This window comes from Meleagris gallopavo, unplaced genomic scaffold, assembly GCF_905368555.1.
Source record: "Meleagris gallopavo unplaced genomic scaffold, MGAL_WU_HG_1.1 scaffold_4, whole genome shotgun sequence".
Lineage (NCBI taxonomy): Eukaryota > Metazoa > Chordata > Aves > Galliformes > Phasianidae > Meleagris > Meleagris gallopavo.
Genome location: NW_028147018.1, coordinates 115301 through 139031, shown reverse-complemented (window position 1 = coordinate 139031; position 23731 = coordinate 115301). Strand labels below are relative to the sequence as shown.

General features: G+C 50.2%; 2 protein-coding genes across 16 annotated transcripts; both read right to left on the bottom strand.

The window, feature by feature from the left end:
- Positions 1–844: 844 nt before the first annotated feature.
- Positions 845–7879, bottom strand: POLR2I (RNA polymerase II subunit I). Of its 6 annotated transcripts, none has more exons than XR_014880780.1 (8): positions 7724–7877; positions 7576–7630; positions 7394–7467; positions 6649–6723; positions 6305–6356; positions 6026–6209; positions 3356–3520; positions 845–2528 (listed from the first exon to the last, which is right to left on the bottom strand). XR_014880780.1 is itself a non-coding variant. In XM_003204933.5 (6 exons), the coding sequence occupies exons 1-6, from the start codon at positions 7840–7842 to the stop codon at positions 6147–6149; spliced, it is 438 nt and encodes a 145-aa protein (XP_003204981.3). In that variant the 5' UTR covers positions 7843–7877; the 3' UTR covers positions 6015–6146. The 6 variants fall into 6 exon arrangements, 2 of the variants coding, with proteins under 2 accessions (XP_003204981.3, XP_085071252.1); XR_014880781.1 differs by having other exon boundaries at positions 845–2525; XR_014880783.1 differs by lacking the exons at positions 845–2528; positions 3356–3520 and adding an exon at positions 5541–5870.
- A 3227-nt stretch (positions 7880–11106) lies between these two features.
- Positions 11107–22272, bottom strand: LOC100547559 (uncharacterized). Of its 10 annotated transcripts, none has more exons than XM_085215105.1 (7): positions 22138–22272; positions 21484–21864; positions 20709–20817; positions 17826–17898; positions 17510–17675; positions 16958–17056; positions 11107–16845 (listed from the first exon to the last, which is right to left on the bottom strand). In XM_085215105.1, exons 4-7 carry the CDS (start codon positions 17847–17849, stop codon positions 15722–15724), a joined length of 1413 nt encoding a protein of 470 aa, XP_085071231.1. In that variant the 5' UTR covers positions 17850–17898; positions 20709–20817; positions 21484–21864; positions 22138–22272; the 3' UTR covers positions 11107–15721. The 10 variants fall into 10 exon arrangements, with proteins under 10 accessions (XP_085071231.1, XP_085071237.1, XP_085071230.1 ...); XM_085215111.1 differs by having other exon boundaries at positions 17510–17636; XM_085215104.1 differs by lacking the exon at positions 20709–20817.
- Positions 22273–23731: the final 1459 nt, after the last annotated feature.

Genomic DNA, 23731 nt, shown 5'->3' with positions numbered 1-23731 from the left:
TCCCTGTCTGGGTGTCCTGTCTAAACACTGGGCATGAAAAGGTGACTCTTACGCCCAACAATTTTTCCTGTAGGAGAAATAATACTTCTAGGAAAAAAAAGTTTGTTCAGCCAAGGGAGGAAACACCAGGGATTGCTTCAGCCTGTCTCACAGCAGTTCCCCTGGAGCACCGGGGGCATCTCCAGGGAGCCTCGTGGGGGTCAGAGAAAGGGAGGCCTTTGGGCTGAGCCTCTGCTGCTGAGATGGAGTGGGTTCCTGGGATGCAAGGAGCTCATACAGCTGGGCAGCACCGCAGGGAGGCAGATCTGCCCAGGAACAGCTCCTCTGCACCACACAATACGACCTGCATCTGGCATGGGGAGAGGGGAGAAGGGAGAGGTGCTAAAGGCCGTATGGATTGTGAGCACGCTGAGAGCTCACAGACCGTAACGTGGTAAGCGTCCGGCTGCTGAGCAACGCTGCTGCAGTTCCTGGGAGGGTCCCCTAAACCTTTTGGCATAGCCCAAAGCTTATGAGATCTTTCAGGAGGACTCCAAGTCCGGAGGCACTTAGAAAAGTGTTCCAGGGCTGTGAAACCAAGGTGCAGCTGGGGTGTCCAGCAGAGTAGAGTCCCGCATCCCAGGGGCTGTGTGCTGGGACAGGGGCTCTGCTGCCTGCCAGGCTCAGCACTCAGCCTGCCCAGCGTGCTGCGGGGAGACGTGTGGGGGGAAGGAGCCCCCCAGCAGGGCAGGGGCTTTCTGCTGACAGAGCTGCTGCCTGGGGCTGAAAGCTGCACAGCACCCCAGGGCACTGCCAGTGGACTTTGACCGAAGGGAGACAAGGCAGTGGGTAGTTGACTCAAGGCGAGCTTTCCTCACTTTATTAGGCCTTTATCACTGTAATTAGTCCCACGGTGTATTTGGCGTTGAGTCCAAGCATTGCAGACACTGACTGACGGAACCACATGATAAAAGTAAAGTCCAAAGGAAATGCTGAAGCATCTTGGAGTGTTAATGAGTCCTAACGGAGCAATTACCAACAAAGCCTCCCTGTGGACTTGTTAGAGCAAATGACTGGAGGCTGTGATTACAGGTAGGCAAAGACCCTGCGTGGATGATTTGGTTATTGGGTAAAGCCCACGGTTTGTTTGATGAAGCTAAAAGGCTGAGCCACAGATCCAGTCCCAGGCAGGGAGGTCCTCACACATGGTCCAGAGCTTCTCCATGGTCAGTGAGAAGTGGGGTGCGTAATGTTCTGTGGAGGAGAATGATATGACACCTCCTGACCTTCCTATAGGTCTTCCTATAGGTCCTTTAGGGCTGCAGGGAGGCAAGGAATCGTACAGTCATAGAATGGTTCACCTGTTGCTCACCAACACATGTGAACTGGTTGGTGACATCTGGATTGGAGGCTGCCTGGCCTGTTGTGACCCTGCAATGTCGGAATTCACAATCCTGAAGGATATGGGACAAAGTGTAAAATCAGGATGCTAAGTTTCAGGAAAGCCAACCTTGAGCTCTTCACGGAGCTTGTCAACAAGCCCCCTTCAAAAGCATCTTCAGGGACAAGAGAGTGGAGCAGATCTTTAAGGCAGCTTTTCTTCAGGCACAAGAGCTCTCCTTCCCCGGGTGGAAGAAGTCAGGAAAGAAAGACAAGAGACCAGCACGGCTGAATCAGGATGTGCTGGTCCAACTGGACGACAAGAAGGAAATGCTAGGCAGTGGGAGCAGGGACAGGTAGTCTGGGGAGAACATAGGTATGCTGCTGGCTGTGTAGGTATGGGGTCAGGAAGGGCAAAGCCCAACTGGAACTGGACTCGGCAAGAGCGAAAGAAGAACAAGAAAGGCTTCTACAGGTATACATAAACCAGAAAAAGGAAAGTCCAAGATGATGTACCTTTGCTAACGAGTACAGAACTGCAATGTGAATACGGCACTGGGTCCTGCTGATGTCTCCCAGCGCCATGCGCAGCTCTCAGGCCTCTGGAGCTCAGGATCTCTGTGCCAGTGGAAACTCAGCTGCGGTGGGCAGGAGTGGACCAGGAGGGAATAGGGACTGGGAGAGTGCTGGGGTTCTGACGAGGGGCAGCTGGGCACTCTGACGTGCAGAATTTTTCCAATTCCATAGTGAAGCTGAGTGTGCTTCCTCAGCAGCACTGAGGGGGTGAGGTTTTTGAAGACGTACACCTGAAACCAGCAGCAGTACACACACATTTGGACAGCAAAATGGAGATGTAAGTGGCCAGAACAGCTCTGAGCTAGTCTCAAGCCAAGCACTTCAACAGCCAGCCTGAGTTCCTGGTGAACACATCCTGCTGGCACGACAAGGGTGTGGATGCCCTTTTTATGGTGCAGAAGGTGAATGCTTGCAATCCTTCGGGTTACAGCAGGGTACAGCACTGATGGGCATGTGCCACGCTCTTCCAGCCATTCATCTCTGCTCTCCCTCTCTCTTCCCCAGTGAAACTCGAGGTGAGGGTCTCTGTGCTGAAGGCGGGATCTCTGCCCCAAACTGACTGGTTTGCTTGGTCCACAATGGGCTCCTACCTGCTGGAGATTCCAGAATAGGTGTGAGGAAACGGACGTGTGATGTTCATGGACATGATCTAGAACTGGGACTAGATTTAGCAGGTGTTTCTGGTGCTGGAGACCAGCCATGTCCCTTCCCGAGTCACCTCTGCTGCCATTGCAAGGCATGCTCCACTCCCTTCCTAATAAGAAATCTTAGAGACTTTGACCCCAGGGCTTTCAAATCCTTGGGGATGTTCTGCTGTGTGAGAAGAATGAAGGGAAGTGGGAGGTCCTCACGGTTGTATGGAGCTTCCAGTGTTCCAGCTTTGCCCACTGCCCCTTGCTCTATCACTGGACACTGCTTCACAGGAGCACCAGAGTCAGAATGGACTACTTTTATCTTTGCATCCACCAGGTGCAAGCTCTTTTTCCTTGCACATCATATATATTGATTTGGAAATCGCTCATCGTGGCCTAACAAGGAATGGAAGTTATTCGAATTGGGGAAAAACAGCTAGAGGTCAGCCAAAAGTCTGTGATGAAGCTGATGATGGAAAAACGGAGATAAACCAAGTGGTTGTTCAACAACCTTAGATGCAACTGCATGCCCAGAAAGAATCAGCTCACAGCTCCCTCACACCAGTGCTCAGAGGGGCTCCCTACAAAGCAGCAGCACCCTGCTCTGCACCCAAGGTAAGAGCCCTGCATTGCTTGGCAGAGAAGCAGCAGGGATTTTTCTTTTCCATCTGAATCTTTAGTTGAAACAGGGACTGGAAAGAGGTTTAACGCTACTTGAAAACACAAAGTTTAGCACTGGCTTTGGAAAGTCATGGAAAAAAGGAAAAGGAAAGCAGGATCTGCCTCACCTTGCCATTACAGAGTGGAGACAGCTGTCAGGACTTCAAAGGAAGCAACTCAGAAAGTAACTGGACTGCAGAGGAGGAGGAGAGTCCTCAGCTGTAAGGCTCCAGGTGAGCAGTTTGGGTTCCTGACCCCTGGATGAGCCCATTTTCACCAGAATTTACACAGAACTGTGGGCCACAAACACAGGTATGAGTCTCAGATGTACCCGATTCCTCTAAGTCAAGTAGCATTGCCTCTCTGTATTTTCTTTTTAATTGAGGGGACAGATTTACTCTCATCACACTGCACAGATTCAAATTATTCTAACGACCTCTTTTCTCTCTCTTTTTTTTTTTTCTTTCTGTTTTTTCCTTTCCTCAGTTTTTTCCTTTACCCCAAGCAGGATCCTGGTTCTGGCTCCATCTGCTGCCCAACACAGCAGGTTGACTGAGCCTGATAAGGTGCAAGGAGGGGAGCAGCTGAATCAGGGTACGTTGCAATCCAGCTTGTGCACCAAGGGACACAGGGAGGGGTTGGAGCTGGGAAAATGAAGCGAGCAGAAGAAATCAGCACGTTCTACTGACCTGCTGGCTCTCTAATACAGCATAGCTGGAACTATGCTTCTCCCTCTCCTTCTAACCAGCAAGTTACAAAAATTCCTGCCTTCCTTGACTCTTATCTAAAATCGATAATTTTAATTTCCATCTCCAGCCCTCAAATTTCCTTTGGGACAGCCCTTGAATTCCAATTCACAGCCCAGCCCAGCCCATACTGCAGCCTGCCCCCTGTCCAGTGGCATGCACTCATCATTCAGCAACAACCAAACATTGGTTTGTGATTCACACTGAGTTGAAATCCGGACATGGAAAGGGTGCAGCAGAGAATTCACTGCTCCACACATTCATTACACATGTTGGGTGAAACCAGTCTCCATACAGCTTTTTACTGCCTTAAATATCAGTCTACCCTGAATTGACTCCAAGAATATTCTGTCACCCTGAGTTCATCTCAGATGTCTCCCAAATGAGAAGCATTCACTGATATTGTTAAAAATTTCTCTTGGTCTGCATCAGGAGTCACTGCTGCTGGCCCAAACTGATGGCTGGATGGGGACACAGGGACTTGCTTTAGGATCAGCTTTGAGCCGCCCTGTTGAAATACAAACCATTTGCTGGGTTGGACTTTGCTTTGTTTCACCACCACAAGCCCTGCTCTCCTGGGCTCTGTCCCTCCTACGTCCCCGTGATGCCCTTTTCCTTCCAGCCAAATTCTCATGGCTGGATCCTTTGGTGAGCTCTGGAAGCTGCCAAGTGCGGGATTAATGTTCCTAGAGGGAAACCTCATCAGAGGGGGGGAGAGTTGTAGGACATGGCTTAAATCTCAGCCTAACCCCAAACGCACTCCCTTTTGTGAGCGCTCAGGTGCTTTAGAAATTGGGAGAATTCCTCCAGTGCATGAGCTGAGGGTGTACCTGAGTGCCACAATGGGGTTTTTTGAGACTTCCCACTCAAATCCCTCATCTCTCCAAAAGATTTGCTTTCCCTTCCTGGTCCACAATGGCAGACGATGGCAGGGACAGGAAGACAAACATGCAGAAACCCTGCTGCAGAGCAGCTCTATCACAGACCCCAAGTAGGACGAGTGCCACAAGCAGCACTTTGAGACAGTGCTGCATGCCCAGAACTGCTTCAGAAACCAGAGGTTCAGAAGCATCACACCTGCCTGTGCCAGTTCTCCAGGTCTGGCATAACCCAACGATCACAGCACTAATGCCTCCCACCCTGAGCCCCCTAAAGCTGTTGCAATTGCCTTGAGACATGTCCCCTCCCAGCCCTGCTACAGGCCAACGCTCAATAGCAGCAACAGAAACAGGGATGGAAGGAGCCATCTATGCCAACTCTCAAGATTATATCTTTAAAGTCTTTGTGCAAAAGCCAATAATTTGGGCCAAACCCAACAAACCACAGGCTTCAGGATGCCAGGGCACAGGCCTGGGGCTTCAGCTGGCAGCATTCACCAGCTGCAGCTGCACCAGGCTGCGACGTGAGGCTCTCTGGGGATATCTGCAGTACCCAGGGGCCAATCTGGGGCCCAACTGGGCTATTCAGGGTATCAGCAAAGGAGATTTGATACCTCTTGGGGCAATTTATACTTTGATGGTGTAATCTGAGACAGGGCAAGGAGGATTTGACACCCAAATAGGCAATCTAGGGATGCAGAGTGTATAATGTGGTACACTAGAGGGTTGGAGTACCCAGAAGGCAGTTTTGGCCCCCATGGGGCTATTCAAAGCACCAGGACTGCAGCACAGGAACCCACAGTGGGAAATGTGGAGCTCAGGACATCTCTGGGAGCTGAACCTGGGGTTCAATGAGGTGACAAGAGCTTGGTCGAAGGCACTTGAGGCTCCTCTGGGGCCCCTGGGATGACATCTGGAGATCCTAGGGCTGCAATTCCGGGCTCATCGGGACACTCTGGGAGTACAAGGGATGCCACCTGGAAAGGATGCCACACTGCAGGGGATCTGAGACTCCGTAGCTGAAAGCGATGGGTGCAACATTTCTGCAGGGACCCAGCCACATGACAGCCTTGCACATCCCAAAGCCTCCCCACTGCCCAGTGCCCCAGAGAGCTGCCTCCCATCTAATGCTATCCCACAGATCCACCAACATGACCCACTGCCAAAAGTCAACCTTTTTTTTTGTATGCAAATGCCATCCTGGCGGGTACAGAGAAGAAATCTGGCAAGTGAAAGGGGTTGTACAGGAATCAACAGCTGTTTGGGGGTGACAGCCAGACTCAGGGACACAGCCATCACTCGGTCCAGCGGTGGCCACAATGCGGGGCTGTGCAGACATAGTAGAGCCTCATGGCATCCTGCAGAGCAGAGGGAGGTGGTGGTCACAGGAGAGGGATACGAAGGGGTGGCAGCAGCAGCTGGGAGGCTGTGGGACTTGGGGGTGGTGCCTCACCTCAGCTCTTGCACTGTGCGACTGGAAGAAAACAGCCTCCTTGTGCCCACACCTGGGGGAGAGAAAAGAAAGCAGTGACACAGTAGAGACGGGGAGGCCCTGTGTGGCACAGGAACCACAGGAGGGGATGTTAAATAACCCCACAGGGAAGTAGAGGAGCTGTCAGGAGGGTACTGGTGATGTACAGGATATAGCAGAGCCCTGCAACAGGAACATAGCAGGGATACCACGCCCCCGACACTGGTAAGGTTAGAGCCCACAGGGAAAGCAGCAGGGCTGGGGACATCTCTTGGCCCTGAGGGAGCCCCTTGCATCCCTGCAGGGGATCCCCAAGTCCTCCTCACTTCTGGCAGGGGTGGTCCTCAGTGCGCGGCAGCGTAGGGTCCTGGGAGACATCAGCGATGATCTGCGTGAGCTCACTGTGAGGAGACACCCAGATTGTTAATCAACCCTCCCAATGAGCCTCAAGCTAGTTAACGACCCTGTCATCTTCCTTATTATGTTCTTATTAATTGCTCTCGAGTTGTTCCACCTTACTGCCGCCTTCTTAGCAATTACTCTCTATTTATTCCTCAATCATAGTTCCTTTATGATTCTTATTAACTACCTATGAATAGGTACCCCCTATTAACTGTCTCCATTAGTTGCCCTCCGATCAGCTTCCCATATTACCTATCCTTATCAATTACTCCCCATTTACACCTTGACCACTGTTATTAACCCAATCATTCCTTTATCATTCTTACTACCTCTGAATTGATCCACTTCGTTAATTGCCTTCCAGTCAGCCTGCCTTATTACCTCTCGCTATTGAACCACCTGCCAAGCACTTTCCTCATTAATTATCCCCTTACTAACAGCGCCCACCAGTCTTTTTGAAATTGCAGCCCCCCCATTCACCAGCCTCCACTGATATCCAGAACAGGGACGGCCAATGTGCCGAGGTGGGAGGACCGAGGGGAGGACCTTAGGGGCTGTCTCGTCGGGGGGATGAAGGAGGGGGTGGCAGGGATGGCAGCGGACGGCTCTGTGGGTTGGAATCCTGAGGAAGGGGTGTCGGGGGTGGGTCCCAAGGGGGTCCGCACTCACTCCACTTCATGCGTGATCTTGTTGACGTAGATGCAGCTGCTGTCGGCCTCCTGCTGGTAGTCGCAGTTGCGGCACTGGGGGCAGAGATGGAAGCGGGGAGGGTCACGGCCCGGGCGCAGCTCTGAGGGACGCGGCTCGGGGTGAGCCGGGCCCGTGGGGGTGCCCGAGGCGCGGGGCCTCACCGCGTAAAGCAGCACGCGGCTCTCCTTGTCCTCCTTGGGGTACAGCATGTTGTTGCTAAAGAGACGCGAAATCAGCGCGGGACCGGGACAAGGACAAGGCTCGGTTCCGGTTCCGGTCCCGGTCCGGTCCCGGTCCCGCCTCCCTCACCACTCCTGGCAGAAGCGGATCCCCACGAAACCCGGCTCAGAAGGCCCCTCCGACTCCATGGCGACTCTGCGCATGCGCACCGCGACCGACCACGGTGGCTCTGCGGGGACAAAAAGCATCAGAGAACGGCCGGAAGTTTCTGCGCATGCGCACTGACCACGATGGCTCCGCGGGGACAAAAGGCATGAGAGCGCGGCCGGAAGTTTCCGTGCATGCACACCGCAACCGACTACGGTGGCTCCGCGGGGACAAAAGACATCAGAGAGCGGCCGGAAGTTTCCGTGCATGCACACCGCAACTGACTACGGCGGCTCCGCGGGGTCAAAACATCCGCGCGTTTGCCGGAAGGCATCTTCCCCATCCCCCCGCGCTTACAGCTGGGCTCTTTGGGTGTTATAATCGTGGAATCATTAAGGTTGGAAAAGATAACCAAGATCTAGTCCAACCACCGCCATGCTTCCTAAGCCATGCTGCTAAGTGTCACATCTGCACATCCCTCCTGGAATGGTGACCCCACCACTGCCCTAGGCAGCCTGTTCCAACGCCTCACCACTCTGAGATTTTTTTTTCCTAATCCCCAACATGAACCTCCCCTGGCACAACTTAAAGCCGTGACTTCCAACTCTTCGCTGTTACCTGAGGAAATAGGCGACTCCCACCTCCTTTCAGGCAGTTGAGCAGACTGATACCATCCCCCCGAGCCTCAGATTAAACAACCCCAGATTAAACAACCCAATTCCCTCAGCTGCTCCCTGTAAAATTTCTGTTCCAGACCCTTTACGTCTCTGTTGCACTTCTCTGGATACGCTCCAGGGCCTCGATGTCTTTCTTGTAGCGAGGGACTCAAAACTGCACATAATGCTCAAGGTGTGGCTGAGTACAGGGGGACCAACATCCCCCTGGTCCTGCTGACTACGCTATTTCTGATAGAAGCCAGGATGCTACTGGCCTTCTTGGGCACTTGGCACATTACTGGCTCATATTCAGTCAGCTGTCAGTTAACATTTCCAGATCCTTTTCCTCCCTGCAGCTTTCCTCTGCCCCAAGCCTGTAATGACGCATGGATTGTTGTGACCAAAGTGCAGGACTCAACACTTGGTCTTGTTAAAGTTAGACTCAGTCTACTGATCTAGCCTGCCCAGATCCCTCTGTAGGGCCTTTCTACCTTCAGGCAGATCAATACTCCTTCCCAACTTGGTTTCATCTGCAAACTTTCTGAGGGAACACTCAATCCCCTTTTCCAGGTTGTCAATAAAGATAATGGGATGCAGACACTGAGGATGTCATCATTCTTGTAATGGGAGAACACGTCCTGCCACTGAATGTGTGCTGCCATGTGTGGTGCTTTCACAGCATGGCTGTGGTGCCATGTGGGCAGCAGGGGAGCTAGGCTCTTGTAGGCACAGGGTGCTGACAGACACAAAGCGGTTGCCAGGAGGTGTCAGCAAGGACAGGCTCTAAAAATTAAATTTATTTCAGTTGTCTTTGTGGTGGATGCATGGTTTTAGCAGAGGCAAATCTTACTTTGCAGCTGGTCTTTGCAAGAAAGTCAAGAGAAAAAGTAAGAGTTTTGGTTGCTACATTGGAGACCAGGGCTGACTTAAAGACACGCTGTGCTGATGCTGAGTGGAGAATCTGGTTTAATGACAGCAGGTTCAGATTGAGCTGAAGGACTAAATGTTTTTGCTGCCTGAGTTTTTACTGAAAAGGACTCCAGGCCTCTCTGCTTGGGAAGAGGGTTTAAGGAAGATGACAGAATGCACTGACAGGCATTTCATGAAAGGCCATGAGGACAAATGCAAATGTTTTCTATAGCAGGGCTCTATCTCTGACCGTGGCATAGGCTGGGGCTGCCAGGCTGAGTACTGCCCTGTGGAGAAGGTCTTGATGGGCAATAATCTGGAAAGGAGGCTGCCAGTGTGGGGAGGCCAGCAATGTGCCTCACTGGTCTGCATGGTTATTAATTGGCAGTAATTACATTAATCTTCCCCAAATTGTGCCTGTCTTACTTGTGACAGTAATTATGAAGATCTCCATATCCTTGTCTCAACCCATGAGTGAAGACTGTGGCCAGAAGATGGAGGGAAGGCATTATCTGGAATGCTGCCTTCAGATTTCATACCCCCAACACGGGAACGATGTCATCAAGACAGAGAGGGTTTGAGAAGGATCACTGAAGATAGTCAGGGCTGGAGCTCTTCACCTGTCCTGAGGAGAGGCTGAGGGAGATGGACTTGTCCACCTGGAGAAGGGAAAGCTGAAGGGGATGTCATTGCAGCCTGACAGAACCTATGAGGAGGTGATGGAGAGTACAGGGCCATGATGGATGCTGGGAGATAAAAGAGAACACGCGATTCAGCCTGCACAGAAGTGTTGGAAATATCCAAATAATGTATCAGATGGTATCTCTGATAAAGCAAGCAGAAGCGTACGCAGAAAACAGCATCATATCCTTTATGCCCTACTACCTGATGCTTATCTCTTCCTCCTCTGGTTCCTCATTGGCTGAGTACTTCAGGTTCACAAATCTTCCTGACATTTAACTAAACATGGATACCTGCTAAACATAAATCATTGCTATCTAAACATATTGCCAATTGCTTAATTTCTCCTCCTTAAGTTTCCTATCACTCAGATCTCGTCTGTCCAGCACCAAAACCTAGTAGTCTTTCAACATAATGAACCTTTTGATATCCTTGTCACACTGCTTAGAAGCGGGATGTCAAGCTTGTCTTTAAGTCAAGGCTCAGAGGTGTTGCAGATGGCTGGACAGACAAGAGCTGCAGTCTTTGTACCCATAAATTATCTAGCTACTGAGCACGTGCCAATGTGAAAAGTCATCTAAAGGACAAGTGATGAAGAAAAGGACAAGTGATGAAGACTGTCAGAGACCCCGATGAAGTAAAAAGACCCCTGGAATAAACTATTAGTACTGATAAAGGACGCTAGATAACAGCAGGGACCATGGAATAAAATCTACTCCATGTGGAAAAAATGGTGCCCACTGGCATTCAGTGATGCTTGCTGGATGCTTATGGAGAACAAACAGTGGATGTGAAGGCAACGAAGCTGTGGGTGGTGCCTCTCATCAGTGGAGGTAGTGGGTCACCTCTGCTGGTGCAGATTTTTATGAGCGTGGAATGCAGGCATTGTTCATTGCTGGGAAAAGAATGCGTTGCTAATGGTGGTGGTTTGTAGCAGAGAATTTGCTCCATTAAAAAGCTCTATTATTGTGCTCTTTGTATCTGTTGTAGTTTCCCTGGAATTACGAGGCATTACTTTTAAAGGAACTTACATATACATGCCAAGACATGGAATGAGGTTCACGGACTCAGCTCTAAGTACACCATGGGGGTCCTGACACAGAAAGCCAAACCAACTGCTGGGTAAATAGTCTTAGACATTGTCAGTTTAGTAAGGTCATGTAGAAATACATGAAGGATCAGGAAGATTAAATACACAGCAAAACAAACACAGGGCAATGCAAGTACAGGAGAAGATGAATCTGCTATTAATACACACTCTGAAGAACTCTTGATATGGCAAATCACGGACATTCTGTTAATAGTATTTTGTTATTTCAATTGATGAAGAGGTGCTCATAATCTCAGTGTTTTCAGGCAGAGCACCACTGTCCTACCAGAGCCACCCAGTGCCACTTCTATAGGCTCCAATTACCTGTTTCCTACCACTTGTTACCTGAGAAAAGAGGTGGACACCCTCCTCAATATAATCTTCTTTCAGGTAGTTGTACAGAACAATGAGATCTCCTCTCAGTTCCTTTTTCTCCATAAAAAACCTCAAACAACCTTTCCCTGGCAACTCCTGTATGTGAATTTCTGATGCAGGCCAGGAAGTTGTTCATTTTGACTGCCTGGGCACCTGACACCCCCAGGTCCTTTCCTGTCAGGCACCTTTCCAGCCACTCTTCCCCAAGCCCTTACAACTTCATGAGGTTGTTTTTGTCCAAGTGCAGCAACCAGCTGCACTTACTCTTGTTGAATGTCATATGACTGGACTTGGCCAATTGATCCAACCTATCCAGATCCCTCTGCCTTCCTTACCTTCGGGCAGATCAATAGGTCCACCTGACTTGGTATTGTCTGCAAACTTAGTAAGAGGGTGCACTCATTACTCTCATCCACACCACTGATAAAAACATTAAAGAAAATTGGTCCCAAAACTTAGCCCTTTTGGCACAAAGAATCACGCTATGAGATACTGACATCTTAATAAGGAAAATCAGAGAGAAAAGCTTCCATGAAATGCTCTATTTCTGGACAGCCGAATTTTCCCTTGTATCATCACACCTTCTTTACCTTTCCATATGAGCATATATATATATGTAGATACATATACGTATAGGTAAATGTATGTCCAGTCACTTCACAAAGCACCTTTCCCACCTGCACTCTCACTGGGGGAACTCATCTCAGGAGTTTCTCTATTTCTACTGTCTTTGTATTGGGACTTTTTTTTTTTTTTTTTTTCCCCTTTGTTGTCTTCCTTGTGCTGACAAAGTACTTCAACAAGTCCCTCTGGCTGCCCTCCCCATCTCTGGATAGTTCCATCCCCAGCTCAGCTTTGGCTTTAGTGGCTCCATTCCTGCACCAACAGCCTAAGTCTCCATCTGTTTCCAGGGCAGTCTCTTCCCCTTCTGCACTCTCTGCGCTTCCTTCTGCTGTTTGAGGACCATTCAGGGGTCCTTGTTCATCCATGACGACTTCCTGCCAGGCCATGCTGGAGTCCCTTCACATCAGACAGGCAAGTTCCTTGGACCTGAAGATCCAAGATAGACCCACTGAAACCTTGCCTTCCTGGACAGCCCAAGTTCATACTCAGCTAAATGAAATCAACGCTCCTGCAGGCAGCTGTGATCATGAGGTTACTCCACGCTAGCTGTGCCACAAGGCATGAGAAGTATATCCAGCTGGGTTGCAACCACAAATACTAATCTCCTTCAGAGGGTTCGACGGTCGTTACAAGTGCTTTAAAAGGCTAGGGAATCTCTCTAGGGATAATGCAAGTTTCCAGGCATATTTCTGACTGCAGCTGAAGGTCTCCTTCCCTGGGAATGACAGTAATCTCTCTCCATTCCACTGAATCCCAAAGGAATGAGAGCCCTTCTTTCCCTGTGGATACCTTAATGTGGCACTGTCACTGTAAAACCACCTGGACCGATCTCTCACTTTGTGGGCTTCCAGTCACTGCCCATCCTTGGCAGACAATGCCCGTGGAGAACTCCTGGAAGCTCCAGACAACTCCATATTCCTTCCCTGGAGGATGTCCTGTCCTGCCACAGGTGGGACTGCCACGAGGATGAACCTCAGCGACCGTTCACCATCTCTGCCATTATTGGACGGCAACAGATTACTCCTAAATCCTACCTTTAGTGTCTCGCAGCACAGGGTACTGTGACGAGCTTTTTCTCTTCCAAATCCATGGAGCAACAAACTTTCTGTGGTGCAGCAGCTCAGCCCTGCTCTTGGTACCAGCCCTGAACGGAGAGCCAAGTCTTCAGGCAGCAGTGAGTCGTGGAGATCCGATTTAATAAAGCAGATGATAAGAGCACCGACGTAGAGTTTGTCACAGCCTCAGGAGTCAGCAGAGTAGCTTCATTCCTCAGCAGAAGCAGAATGAATGCAAGCATCTCTCTAATAACGTAGTATATGCTAATGGCAATAAAGGTAGGCAATAACGATTGTAATAAAGATGATGAAATAAGGATGAGGTCTGCCAGGGGATAAGCACAAAATCGCTTGTGGAGGGAGAGGATAAATTTATCTCTATTAAGAAACATCTGTAAAATCACCTTCTGAAGAGCACCTTCATGCTGTCTACGAGGGGCTTCACTGCTAGAGGCACCACTGAGTAGAAGGAAAATCAGGGTTTTTTTTGTGAGGGTGTGCTTCCCTGAAAAAAAACCTACCCCCTTTTCATGGAGACCTTTGCAAGACCTTTGCCTGAGCTCCCGTTGCTGCAAACTGAGGGTGCAATAAGGATCTGGTGGGGACTCTGAAGGACTCCTACTGCACCGTGTCAACAGGTAAACAGAATTTCAGTGCGAACTCGGATTCAATTCACTCACAATAAAACTCATGCTCCTCAGCATGGTTACTCCCAACTCACCTGACCGAAGAGCACTGCTTTGTGGATATGATTTTATGTATTTCTACTTGCTCCACCGCAACTGAGAAATGTTTTTAAAGCAGAAATCTGTGAAATCTGTAGTGCCCACCAAGCAAAATAAAAAACAAAATAAATACAGGTGCTGAGAGACAAAGGGAGTGACATACAGCAGAGAGGACAGCTGGTGTATCCATCAGTCTTGGTCTCATCTGCCCTGCGCGTGCAAGCTCTGAGGACATGTGAACTCAGATGTCCCCCTGCATGACTCTGGATGCTAATGAGAGCACAGGAATCCAGGTTCAAGGTGCAGAACTCTAAATTTTCATGTACCTGAAGAAGATCTCAGCACCCCCTTTCTTGCCAGGCATACAGAAGTGTCACAGCAGCTGCCCACGTGCAGCTATCCAGCAGCATTTCCATCTCGTTAGCACTTAGATGTCTTCTCCACCAGGATGCTACACGGCAGAGGTTTTACAGCAGAGCTGTGTCCTTGTGCAGGGCAGCTTACAGCACGGTACAGCACACCAGGGAGAGTCTCAAATGCCCTAAAAACGTGCTGTCCTGAGATGGATCAGCTGATTCCCCACCCCAAACACAGCACTGAACAGAGCCCAAACCGTAAGGTCATAGGATTCTTCTCCTCCACTGATGTATCTGCATGACGGAATCTGCAACATCAGTGTCTGAACTGCAGCTGAATGCTGACCCCCAGAGCTGATGAATTCGAAGGCACACTGTAAGATTCCAAAGCTATTAAGGATGGAGATCTATGCTGAAGATGGACGGCAGACCACGGGGCTGCTATGGGGGAAAGATACGCACTGCAGCTATGGCATGGAGGTGCCCATATCCCCAGCCCCACAGCACTTCCAGGGGTAGCTCCCTCTCCCTGATTATGTCTCTGCTGCCTGCAGATGTCCCTGTCATATCTCTGTCCCCACAAGCCCTCCCTGCTGTAGACTCACAGCTGCTGTAGGCTCAGCTCTGCCTTGCAGACCCCTCTTGGCACTGCCCAGGGCTGTTTCAATGTGGGCAGGTGCTAAGGGCCACATCACAGGCTCTGGTGACACTGGACATGCAATGATAGTGCTTTCTTTTGGCAGAGGGGCAGAAAGGAACTTGCTGGGGGAGCACAAGGCTTAGGACTCTCAGTATTTTCTTGGAAGTTACAGCCTCTCTTTTCGTTCCTTCTGAGGCAAAGAAAACAGAAAGGAGAGACTCAGGAAAGTCAGACTTGAAGCAGGTAACCCCTGCGTATGACTCTCATCGTGCAAAGCCCCACCAAAAGTACACTGGGGTCCTGTGTAGTAGAGAATTCCCTAACCCATGCAGCAGCCTTTGGCAGCAGAAGGCTCCAGCTCAGCCTGGGGGGCTCCTTACCCACGCACTTCTCCCCACAGTCCCCTGGGTAGGCTGAGCGCTGAGCCTGGCAGGCATCCTATTAACTCCATTCCAGCCAGATCAAGAACAAAGAACAGAGGAGGTGTGGCCATATGGGCTGGGTGCAGGGAGGGGAGAAAAAGACAAAAGTGAGGACCAGAAACTGAAAGGGCACAAAGGGAAATTTCCAATTGTTTTAAGGGGAAAATCATCACCACGAGCGGGTGTCAGTGCTGGGTCAGGAGAAACTGCTGATCGACCTGATCTCAGTGTCAGGTTGTCCCTGTTCAGGGCAGACGACGGTTCTCCAGAGGACCCTTCTAATACAAAATCCTCTCAGAGCATCACTGCTGCACACTGAGGCATCGCTGGCCTCTGTAATCCCTGCCTGGACCTCTCCTCAGGGCTGCACACTGAATGTGTTCACTGTCAAAAGGAGGGACGTGGGCTGAGGGACACCGCTGAGAACGGGGATACAAAAGAAAACCGTCAAGCACGGTCTTTTGCACGCTCAGGACACTTGTAGTGTTTGCCTCCCGTGGGGATGTGTAGGTGGGAGGTGAGGTCAGAATTGCTCCTGAAGCTCTCCTCACACTCACAGCCTTTGTAAGGGCTCTGTGCTCTGTGGGTACGCTGGTGAATCATGACTTGGGAACTGCTTCTGAAGGCTTTTGCACACTCGGGACACTTGTAGCGTTTTTCTCCTGTGTGAATGCGTTGGTGGACCATGAGTTGAGATTTGCTTTTGAAGCCCTTTGCACACTCAGGGCACTTGTAAGGTCTTTCTCCGGTGTGGATACGCTGGTGGATCATGAGTTGGTAACTGGTTTTATAATCTTTTGCACACTCAGAACACTTGTAAGGTCTTTCTCCGGTGTGGATACGCTGGTGGCATTTAAACTCAAAACTGCTTTTGTAGCCCTTTCCACAAATGGGACATTGGTAGGGTCTGTCTCCCGTGTGGATGCGCTGATGGGTCATGAGGTGAGAACTGGTTTTGTAGCCCTTCCCACACTCCGGGCACTTGTAGGGTCTCTCTCCTGTGTGAACGCGCTGATGGATCACAAGGTGGGATCTTCTTTTGAAGCCCTTTGAACATTCAGAGCATTTGAACGGCCTCTCTCCAGTGTGGATGCGCTCGTGGATCAGGAGGTTGGAACTGCTTCTGAAGCCCTTCTCACACTCAGGGCACTTGTAGGGTCTGTCTTCCGAGTGGATGCGCTGATGGTAATCGAGCTGAGAACTGCTCCTGAAGCTCTTCTCACACTTGGGACACTTGAAGGGTTTGTCTCCCGTGTGGATGCGCTGATGGACAGCAAGGTGGGAAAGATCCTCAAAGCCTTTCCCACACCCATTGCCTGGGTTCTGCCCGTTCTTCTGGAAGGCTTCCTTGCTGCTCAGCTCTTTTGGCTGCTTTTTACCTTTGTCGCAGTCCAGGGTTTCCCTCACTCTCTTTTCTGGATGGTTTCCCAGAGGCTTCTTCAAGTGCTTCCCTTGCTCCGGGCCTCCTTGGAATTCCCTTCTGGCTTTTCCAAGAGAGGGATCACCCCACGGACTTCCGGATACACCACTCTCCTGCAGATTCTCCTTTAAATCTGCGATCCCATCACCTGCTGGATGACAGAGGAAACTCAGATCTAGCTTACTGTGCCCAAAACATGCGCCAGCTGACCCCACAGGGGGCTTTTGCCAACCCCAACCTCCTCCTTCCCTCCACCACCTCACCTGGGCAGGTGTCTCCTGCCATGTCCTTCAGGCCGTGAACATCTGGGATCCAGGGATCTTCCCCTCCTTCAAGCAGGGAGATCACCACAGGTTTAGATGCTTGAATGATAGAAATAGTGGAGATGAAAGCTCTTCCTTGATTCTGGCAAAGCTGCTCATGAAATACCTCCACTGTGTGTCCCCTCCCTTCTTATGAAACCACAACTAGGGCCTGAGTGACACAGGGCCGACACAGACTGCCTTGCTTTGGAGTACAGTTGGATTTTCCATCTCTGAAAATTATGCTGGGGCTTTTCTTAGCAAACATGACACACAGCAATGCAAGGGAAGCGTGCAGGGCGCGGATCCTTCCCCTCCCAGAGTGACAACAGGGCATCTGAGTCTTCTATCAGAGTGCTGAGCGTACAAATGGCTTCTGAAACTCATGCACTGAGATGAAGCGTTAGCCAGCAGGTAATTTTAACATGTTTAATCTCCGTCCTGCTTGCAGAGACCCATTCTGTACAGCCTAAGGCGCCTAAGGGCAAGGAGGAAAGGCAGCAAAGCCCTCACCCAGCGAGGCTATGCACTCATACGTCTCCAGCATCACGTCCCAGTACAGCGCTCGCTGCGCAGGGTCCAGCAGCGCCCACTCCTCCCTGCTGAAATACACGGCCACATCCGCAAAGCTCACGGGCTCCTGCAAGCACAGAGGCTCCTTGCTGCAACCACCTGTGGCCTGGGGAAACAAGTTGTAGAGGAGAGAAAAACCCCAGCCCCAGCAGCTTCTCTCTCCTGCTCACAAACGCTGGGCAAGGGCATCTCATTCTCCCCCTGCAGTCACATCCCTTGCACCTCTGCCTCGCTGGCTGCTTCCCCAAGCTCCTACCTGGGATGGATGTGCTGTGGCCATTTGCTGCTCTCCTGCAGGCTAGGACAGTTGCAGGCGAAAGGCAGGCAGCCTGTGGGGACAAGAGGAGCAGTAGGAGGGAATGCAGCAGTCCTCATCCAACCCAGCCCTCCCCAGCTGTGGCAGGTGAGACCAGCAGCAGCTCAGCACCACACTTTGATCGCTGCCCCCAGCGTGGGATGAGGAAGAGAACTGGGGAGCAGAACAGAACTTGTGGGTTGAAATAATACCTACTGGCCAAAACGGGACAGAAAGCAGAAGCAAAATTACAATTACATAAAAGAAGCGTGTATCCATAAATATACACAATGCAGTTTCTTGCCATCCACTGGCAGACCAATGCCCAGCAAGCCTCAAGCAGCCTCTCCCCCCCAGCACCTCCCATGGCTGTCTTTTTTAAAAATTTTTTCATCATACTCTTTTCTCCCCGTTCCTTTTTGGGAGAAGGTGTGAGTGAGCCAGGTGATGGTGCTTAGCTCTCTGCTGCTGTCCAAGCAACACACTCAGGCATCCTCTGTCTCTTGGGGTGCAAATGCAAGGGGGGATGCAGACAGCTTTTGCAGGAAATGGAATTGGAGCCCAGTGCCTGAGCTGTGTGTAAAGGGACCTTCAGTTGCAGGGAGATCCTGAACAAAAACCTGTGGAGGGGGCTGCACGATGGAGAATGTCCCACCCTGCAGTTCAGGGGAGAGCAGAAGCCTCAGAACAAGTGGATAAATTATTTGGATATCTCCAACAGACACCATTTTGCCAGATTGGCCCTCTGCTACCATCTGTGAATACCTTGTGAGCCTGGGCGAGTGTTGACACTAATCCCCCAAGCCTCATGTGGAGCTGATTCAGGGATTTCTAAGAGTCTGGAACCAACGGATCAGGGATTGTGTACAACCCTCCACCAGTCCTTTAGACAAGGGATGAGATTTCTTGTTGCTTCACTGAATACAACTCCGGATCCAGCAAGAGATCAGAGTGTAGATTCCCCCTATGTTGCGTTTCTGGCCACCTTGATATGTGGAAGGAGGGACAGCATAATGAACCTTACTGTGTGAAATGCAGATTTTCTCCTAAAGAGAGTTATTCTGAGACCTATCTTCGGCCTGGCATAATGAGTTTCACCCTGAAACTGAACAAAACCTATTTCTTTGAGTACAGAATCAGTGATGATCTATCTCTACCTTAGCTTGATGGGAGGGACATCAGCATCTTCCATTCGCTGCTACATTTCACCCACAACACAGAATTGAGTTTTGCAAGTCATCCTGGACAATCAAGCTGTCCTGTCTCATCACAGCTTTCCCTTCAACCCCTTTTTTCACCCTTTCAAGCATCTCAATTATTATGAAGTAACTCAACTATGTAACTCTTTCATACTGCGCTCAACTTCCCAACACTTTGGGAAACAGTCCAGGAGACTTATCTAATATCCAATGGATGTGGTTGCTAGATAAACCCATCACAAAGCCTCTAGAATACCTAAATTCCCCTCAAACAAGACGTCTCCGACATTTTTCAGTGCCAGAGTCATTAACAGTAATACTGGTCCAGGAGTTCCACCTGAAAGATGGTAGTTGGAAAGCATATGAATTTCGATGAGATGCATGTATGTGTTGGGGTTGTCCCTCCTACAGCTTCAGAAATCAAGATCCTCTACATAACCCTACTTACAATGATAACTTAGATGGCCTCAAGTTTGCTTACTGCGGAGTACACCACACACATCACCCTCTGAAAGGTGTCCTCCTCTTCACAGAACCAGAAATTCATCTTGTAAACCGTAATGGCATTTGGACTTGCCAAACTGCTACACCTCTCGCACCATTTGGATTGGCTTGGAGACGTTAAAATGGAAAATTTGGTTCATATTTAACGCTGGAGTGACAAGCAGGGTTGAAGTGTGAGACAGCAAGACCTTCACTCTGTCTGAATGGAATATTTAAGTTTTCTGCCCCCTGGAAGCAGGCACGCTGACAAGCCAAATCCTTATCCCTGAATGACCTGGGTGGGCAGCACATGGAGTTGAGACCTAACCGTTATCCCACTGGACAGGAAGTCTCTTTGATGCTTGAAAACATACTTGCTTCATCTATCATCTATCAAATTTCTCCTAAAGAACATAACACGCTGTCAAATTGGACTAGATATATGCATTTGGGAAATTAAACTCATAGGTACCAGCAAGTATCAAAAATGGTTTTGCAGAGCTGATCAGCACTTGGTATGTTGACACTTACAGGAAAGGTGGTGTGTGACATGTCACACCTAATCGAAGGGGAATGTTGTATTAGTATTCATCACACTAACACCTCTATACAGTAAGCTCAGGAGAAGATGAAGGAAATCGCAGACCAGACTTCTGAACTATTCCAACCACTCCAACCAGAAGACCAGTTCAACAGGTATTTGCCCACATCCCAGTTTTCACCCTATTTTACAGTCTTTGGGACTGGCCAGGTGGGGAAAAAGACTGGGATAACCTTGTTAATTGGGTTTGTATTCTTGATGGTTGGCATGGTTGTATGGTTGCTGTTAGATGCACGTTCACTTGGCTACTTTCTTCCGCCTCTTCTCTCTCTACTCCTTCTCTGCTCATTATGTTTGAATCGTTACTTCTGAAGGTGAAGATTAGACCCTCCTTTCCACCAGACTTGTGAGATGGCAAAAGGAAAAATGGCTTGCAAATACTGAAGTTATGATTTTAAGTATTCTCCTGTTTTTACTGACTAGGATCTGATTTCCAGAATACCTTCTTTCCTTTCTTTTCTATTATTTTTGCCTTCTTTCCCTCCTCTCATAGTCTCTCTTTTCCCTTCTTATCCTCTTTTTTCCCCTTCTCCTCTCATTCCTTCTCTTCCATTGCTCTACCTGCTATATTCAGATCACCATACTCTTGAGGTGCTCGAGCCATGTGGTGGACAGTCGTGGACTTCCTGTGATACGTGTGGCACGTCTCCCACACCTCCAAGACACAGCGCTGCCATGACAACAAAGCAAAGGTTGCAAAGCACAGCATCCTGTGAGATTACTTTGTCCAAAAACCAGGCTTTCTTTCCAGCAAGACAGTTTTTTGTTACAGATTTATTTTACATAAAGTTTCATATTGCAAACTTGCTTGTTTATGATTCTGGGACAGTGTAGCTGCAAACACAGCAGGCATAAAAGGGTGCACGGCCACCTACATGCCTCGGTGCTAGAACTCTTTCAAGCAGCCTGGTGTTCTCTTTCCTCTGCCCATCACTTTGTCCCTCATTCTTTCCCTGCTTTTCTCCATTTCCTCTCTTTTCTTTCTTTTTCCTTCTCTTTTTCCTGTCTTCTTTTACCCATTTCTTTAGTGGCCATTTCCTAAATTTGATAGGGAAGCAGTACCACTGCCAAACTATTCCCCACCCACATCTTTCTTTGTTATTAGAACGTTGCCCAATCTTGCCTTGAAACAGTTAACTGTTTTTAGAAATTTGTGTAATTTTACATCAAGTAGTTGACCGCCTGTTGCCAGAAAGCTCAGTAAGTCGTTTTATACTATTCCTCTAATAAACTGTCTTGTGTTATTCCTCTGAGTCACTGTCCGACTCCGCTTGGGCCAGCAGCTGCTGCAAGCAGGGAGTGCCCTATTTGGGAGATGGGATAAGGTCCTCCTCACCTTCCTCACAATCCACAGAGAGGGATGGGAGAAGACGAACGCCTTTCTCTTTCAACACAGCAACGCCAGGCCCCATAGCAGCAAAAGCCACGATGCCAGTCTTGCTTGGACTGTCCTACCACACCCACCACACAGTCTGGATTTGGCACCTTCTGACCGTCATCTGTTCAGGCCGATGAAAGACGAGCTGTGTGGGCAACAGTTTCCTGGCAACAGTGCCGTCACAGCAGCTGCAAGAAATCTGCTGGTGCAGATTTTTACGAGCGGAGCATGCAGGCTCTTGTTAATCGCTGGTGAAAATGCACAGGTAACGGAGCTGAGAAGGAATATTTTGCAGCTGAGAATTTGCTCTGCCAGACAACGTTACTGCGCTCTCTGTATCTATTACAGTTTCAATGGAAAGAAAGACGAGGCATTACTTTCAGAGCGACCTACGTGCATCGTCATCGCTGCCATCACTTCATTTTTCCTCTTCTCCCTTCCCTCCCTCTCACTCAACAGCTTTTGTCCCCCGCTACGCTCTCCTCTTTGCTTCCGACACCCCCGAGGCGCTTCGGGCCCGCAGCTCCGCGCTGACCGGGGGCCCCGCACGAACCCCGCGCGAACCCCGCACGCACCCCCGGCACCCCCCGCCTCTCGGACATCCCCGCTCACCGCAGCGCCGTCCGCTCCGTGCGCTGCCGCAGCCGCTCCGGTCGCCCCCAGCGCCGCCGCCGCTCCCCGCCCCGCGCGTCCCCGCGGGAGGAGCCGAGCCCGGTCCGGCCCCGCGGCCGTGAGAGCTCGGCGGGGGGGCGTGGGAAGGTCGGGGGGGTGGTGGGGGAGGCACTCCGGAGGGGAGGGTCCGGTGGAGGGGGAGTTCAGGAGCCAGCGCTCCTTTTCCCTAAGTGCTTTCCCGGTGGATGATGCTGCTGAGCCGGGTGAGCTCGCAGCGACTGTGTTTCAGCGGCAAAGGAAGGACGAGAGGAGATTGAGGCGGCACGGGGAGCAGAGACCTCAAGGATTGCGTTCGGGGCCGGAACAGCTCTGGCAGCGTTACGAGGACAAGAAAACCTGCTCGTGTTTTAGCGACGGACATCTGCTGCTTGAAAGAAAAAGGGCTCCTTACGGCCCTCCTCACGTAGTGCTGCCGTGGTTCCTGTTTGCAGCCAGCCCAGAGACCGCATAACCAGGATGGGGAGAAATCACTGGAACTGGGGAAGGCACCCCAGAAGTCCAAAGGGCAGCAACGACGAGCCTGCAGCCTGTGCCCTTGGAGACCGAAGCACTCCAGGGAGCAGTGCCACTCAGAAGCAGAAATCCCAAAAACACATCCAGGATTTGCTACTAAGGGAATCAGTCCAGTTATGGCACACAGCACTGCACCCAAGGGAGAGGAGGGGAGCAGAGAAGGAAAAAATAAAACATAGAGAGGATGTTCTGGTAAGTGGCTCCTTTGCAGCCACAGCCATGGTGTGAAACTGAGTATGATTTATGTATGTCCATGCGGGGCGTGTTTCCTGGATGCTGTGCATATGACAGCCGTGGATTTGGCTGCCTGCTGTGGCATGGGTTGCTTTATAGCTCTTTTTTTTTTCTTTTTTCTTTTTCTTTTTTCCCCCAGAGAAAGGGCACAGTGAAGCAGCACCTCTCACCACGGGGATAAATAAGTAAAAATAAATCTAGGCGCATGCAAGTGGGAAGGGAAAGCACATCAGGCCTCGCCTTCAGCACATGATCTTTGGCTTTTCCCAGCATTTGGGTGACGTGGTGACGCTCCTCTGCCTGGCTGAGGTGCTGCTCTGACACTGGCATTCCGTGTTTGCTGTGAGGACAAAGGCTGCTGAGCCCCTCTGTTCAAACCCCATGAGGCCAGAGCGATAGCAGAGCAATAACTTGTTACTGAGGCAGTTTGCCATCTCCTTTTTCATAGCTGTTCACCATAACATGCAGCCTGGAGACTCCGTGTTTGATAAACCCAATGCCTTGCCCAGCAATCACAGCATGGATGGCATCGGGGCGAGAGCTCGCTTATGCTTTTTTTCCCACTATGAAGGTGTAGCAAATAGCAGCTTTAGCACCGTTTGCTGCACAGCAAGAACCATTCGAAGAGGACAAATGGGAATGTTTCACATCAAGAGCAAGCTGGTAAAGCCTCGCTGCCACTGCGACAGATCCTCAGTCCATCAGCAGATGATGTCTGCAGTTCACATGTAAACCACCAGTGGCTTTTTAAGCACAGGCATATTTTTACGTTACGCACTAGAAGGAA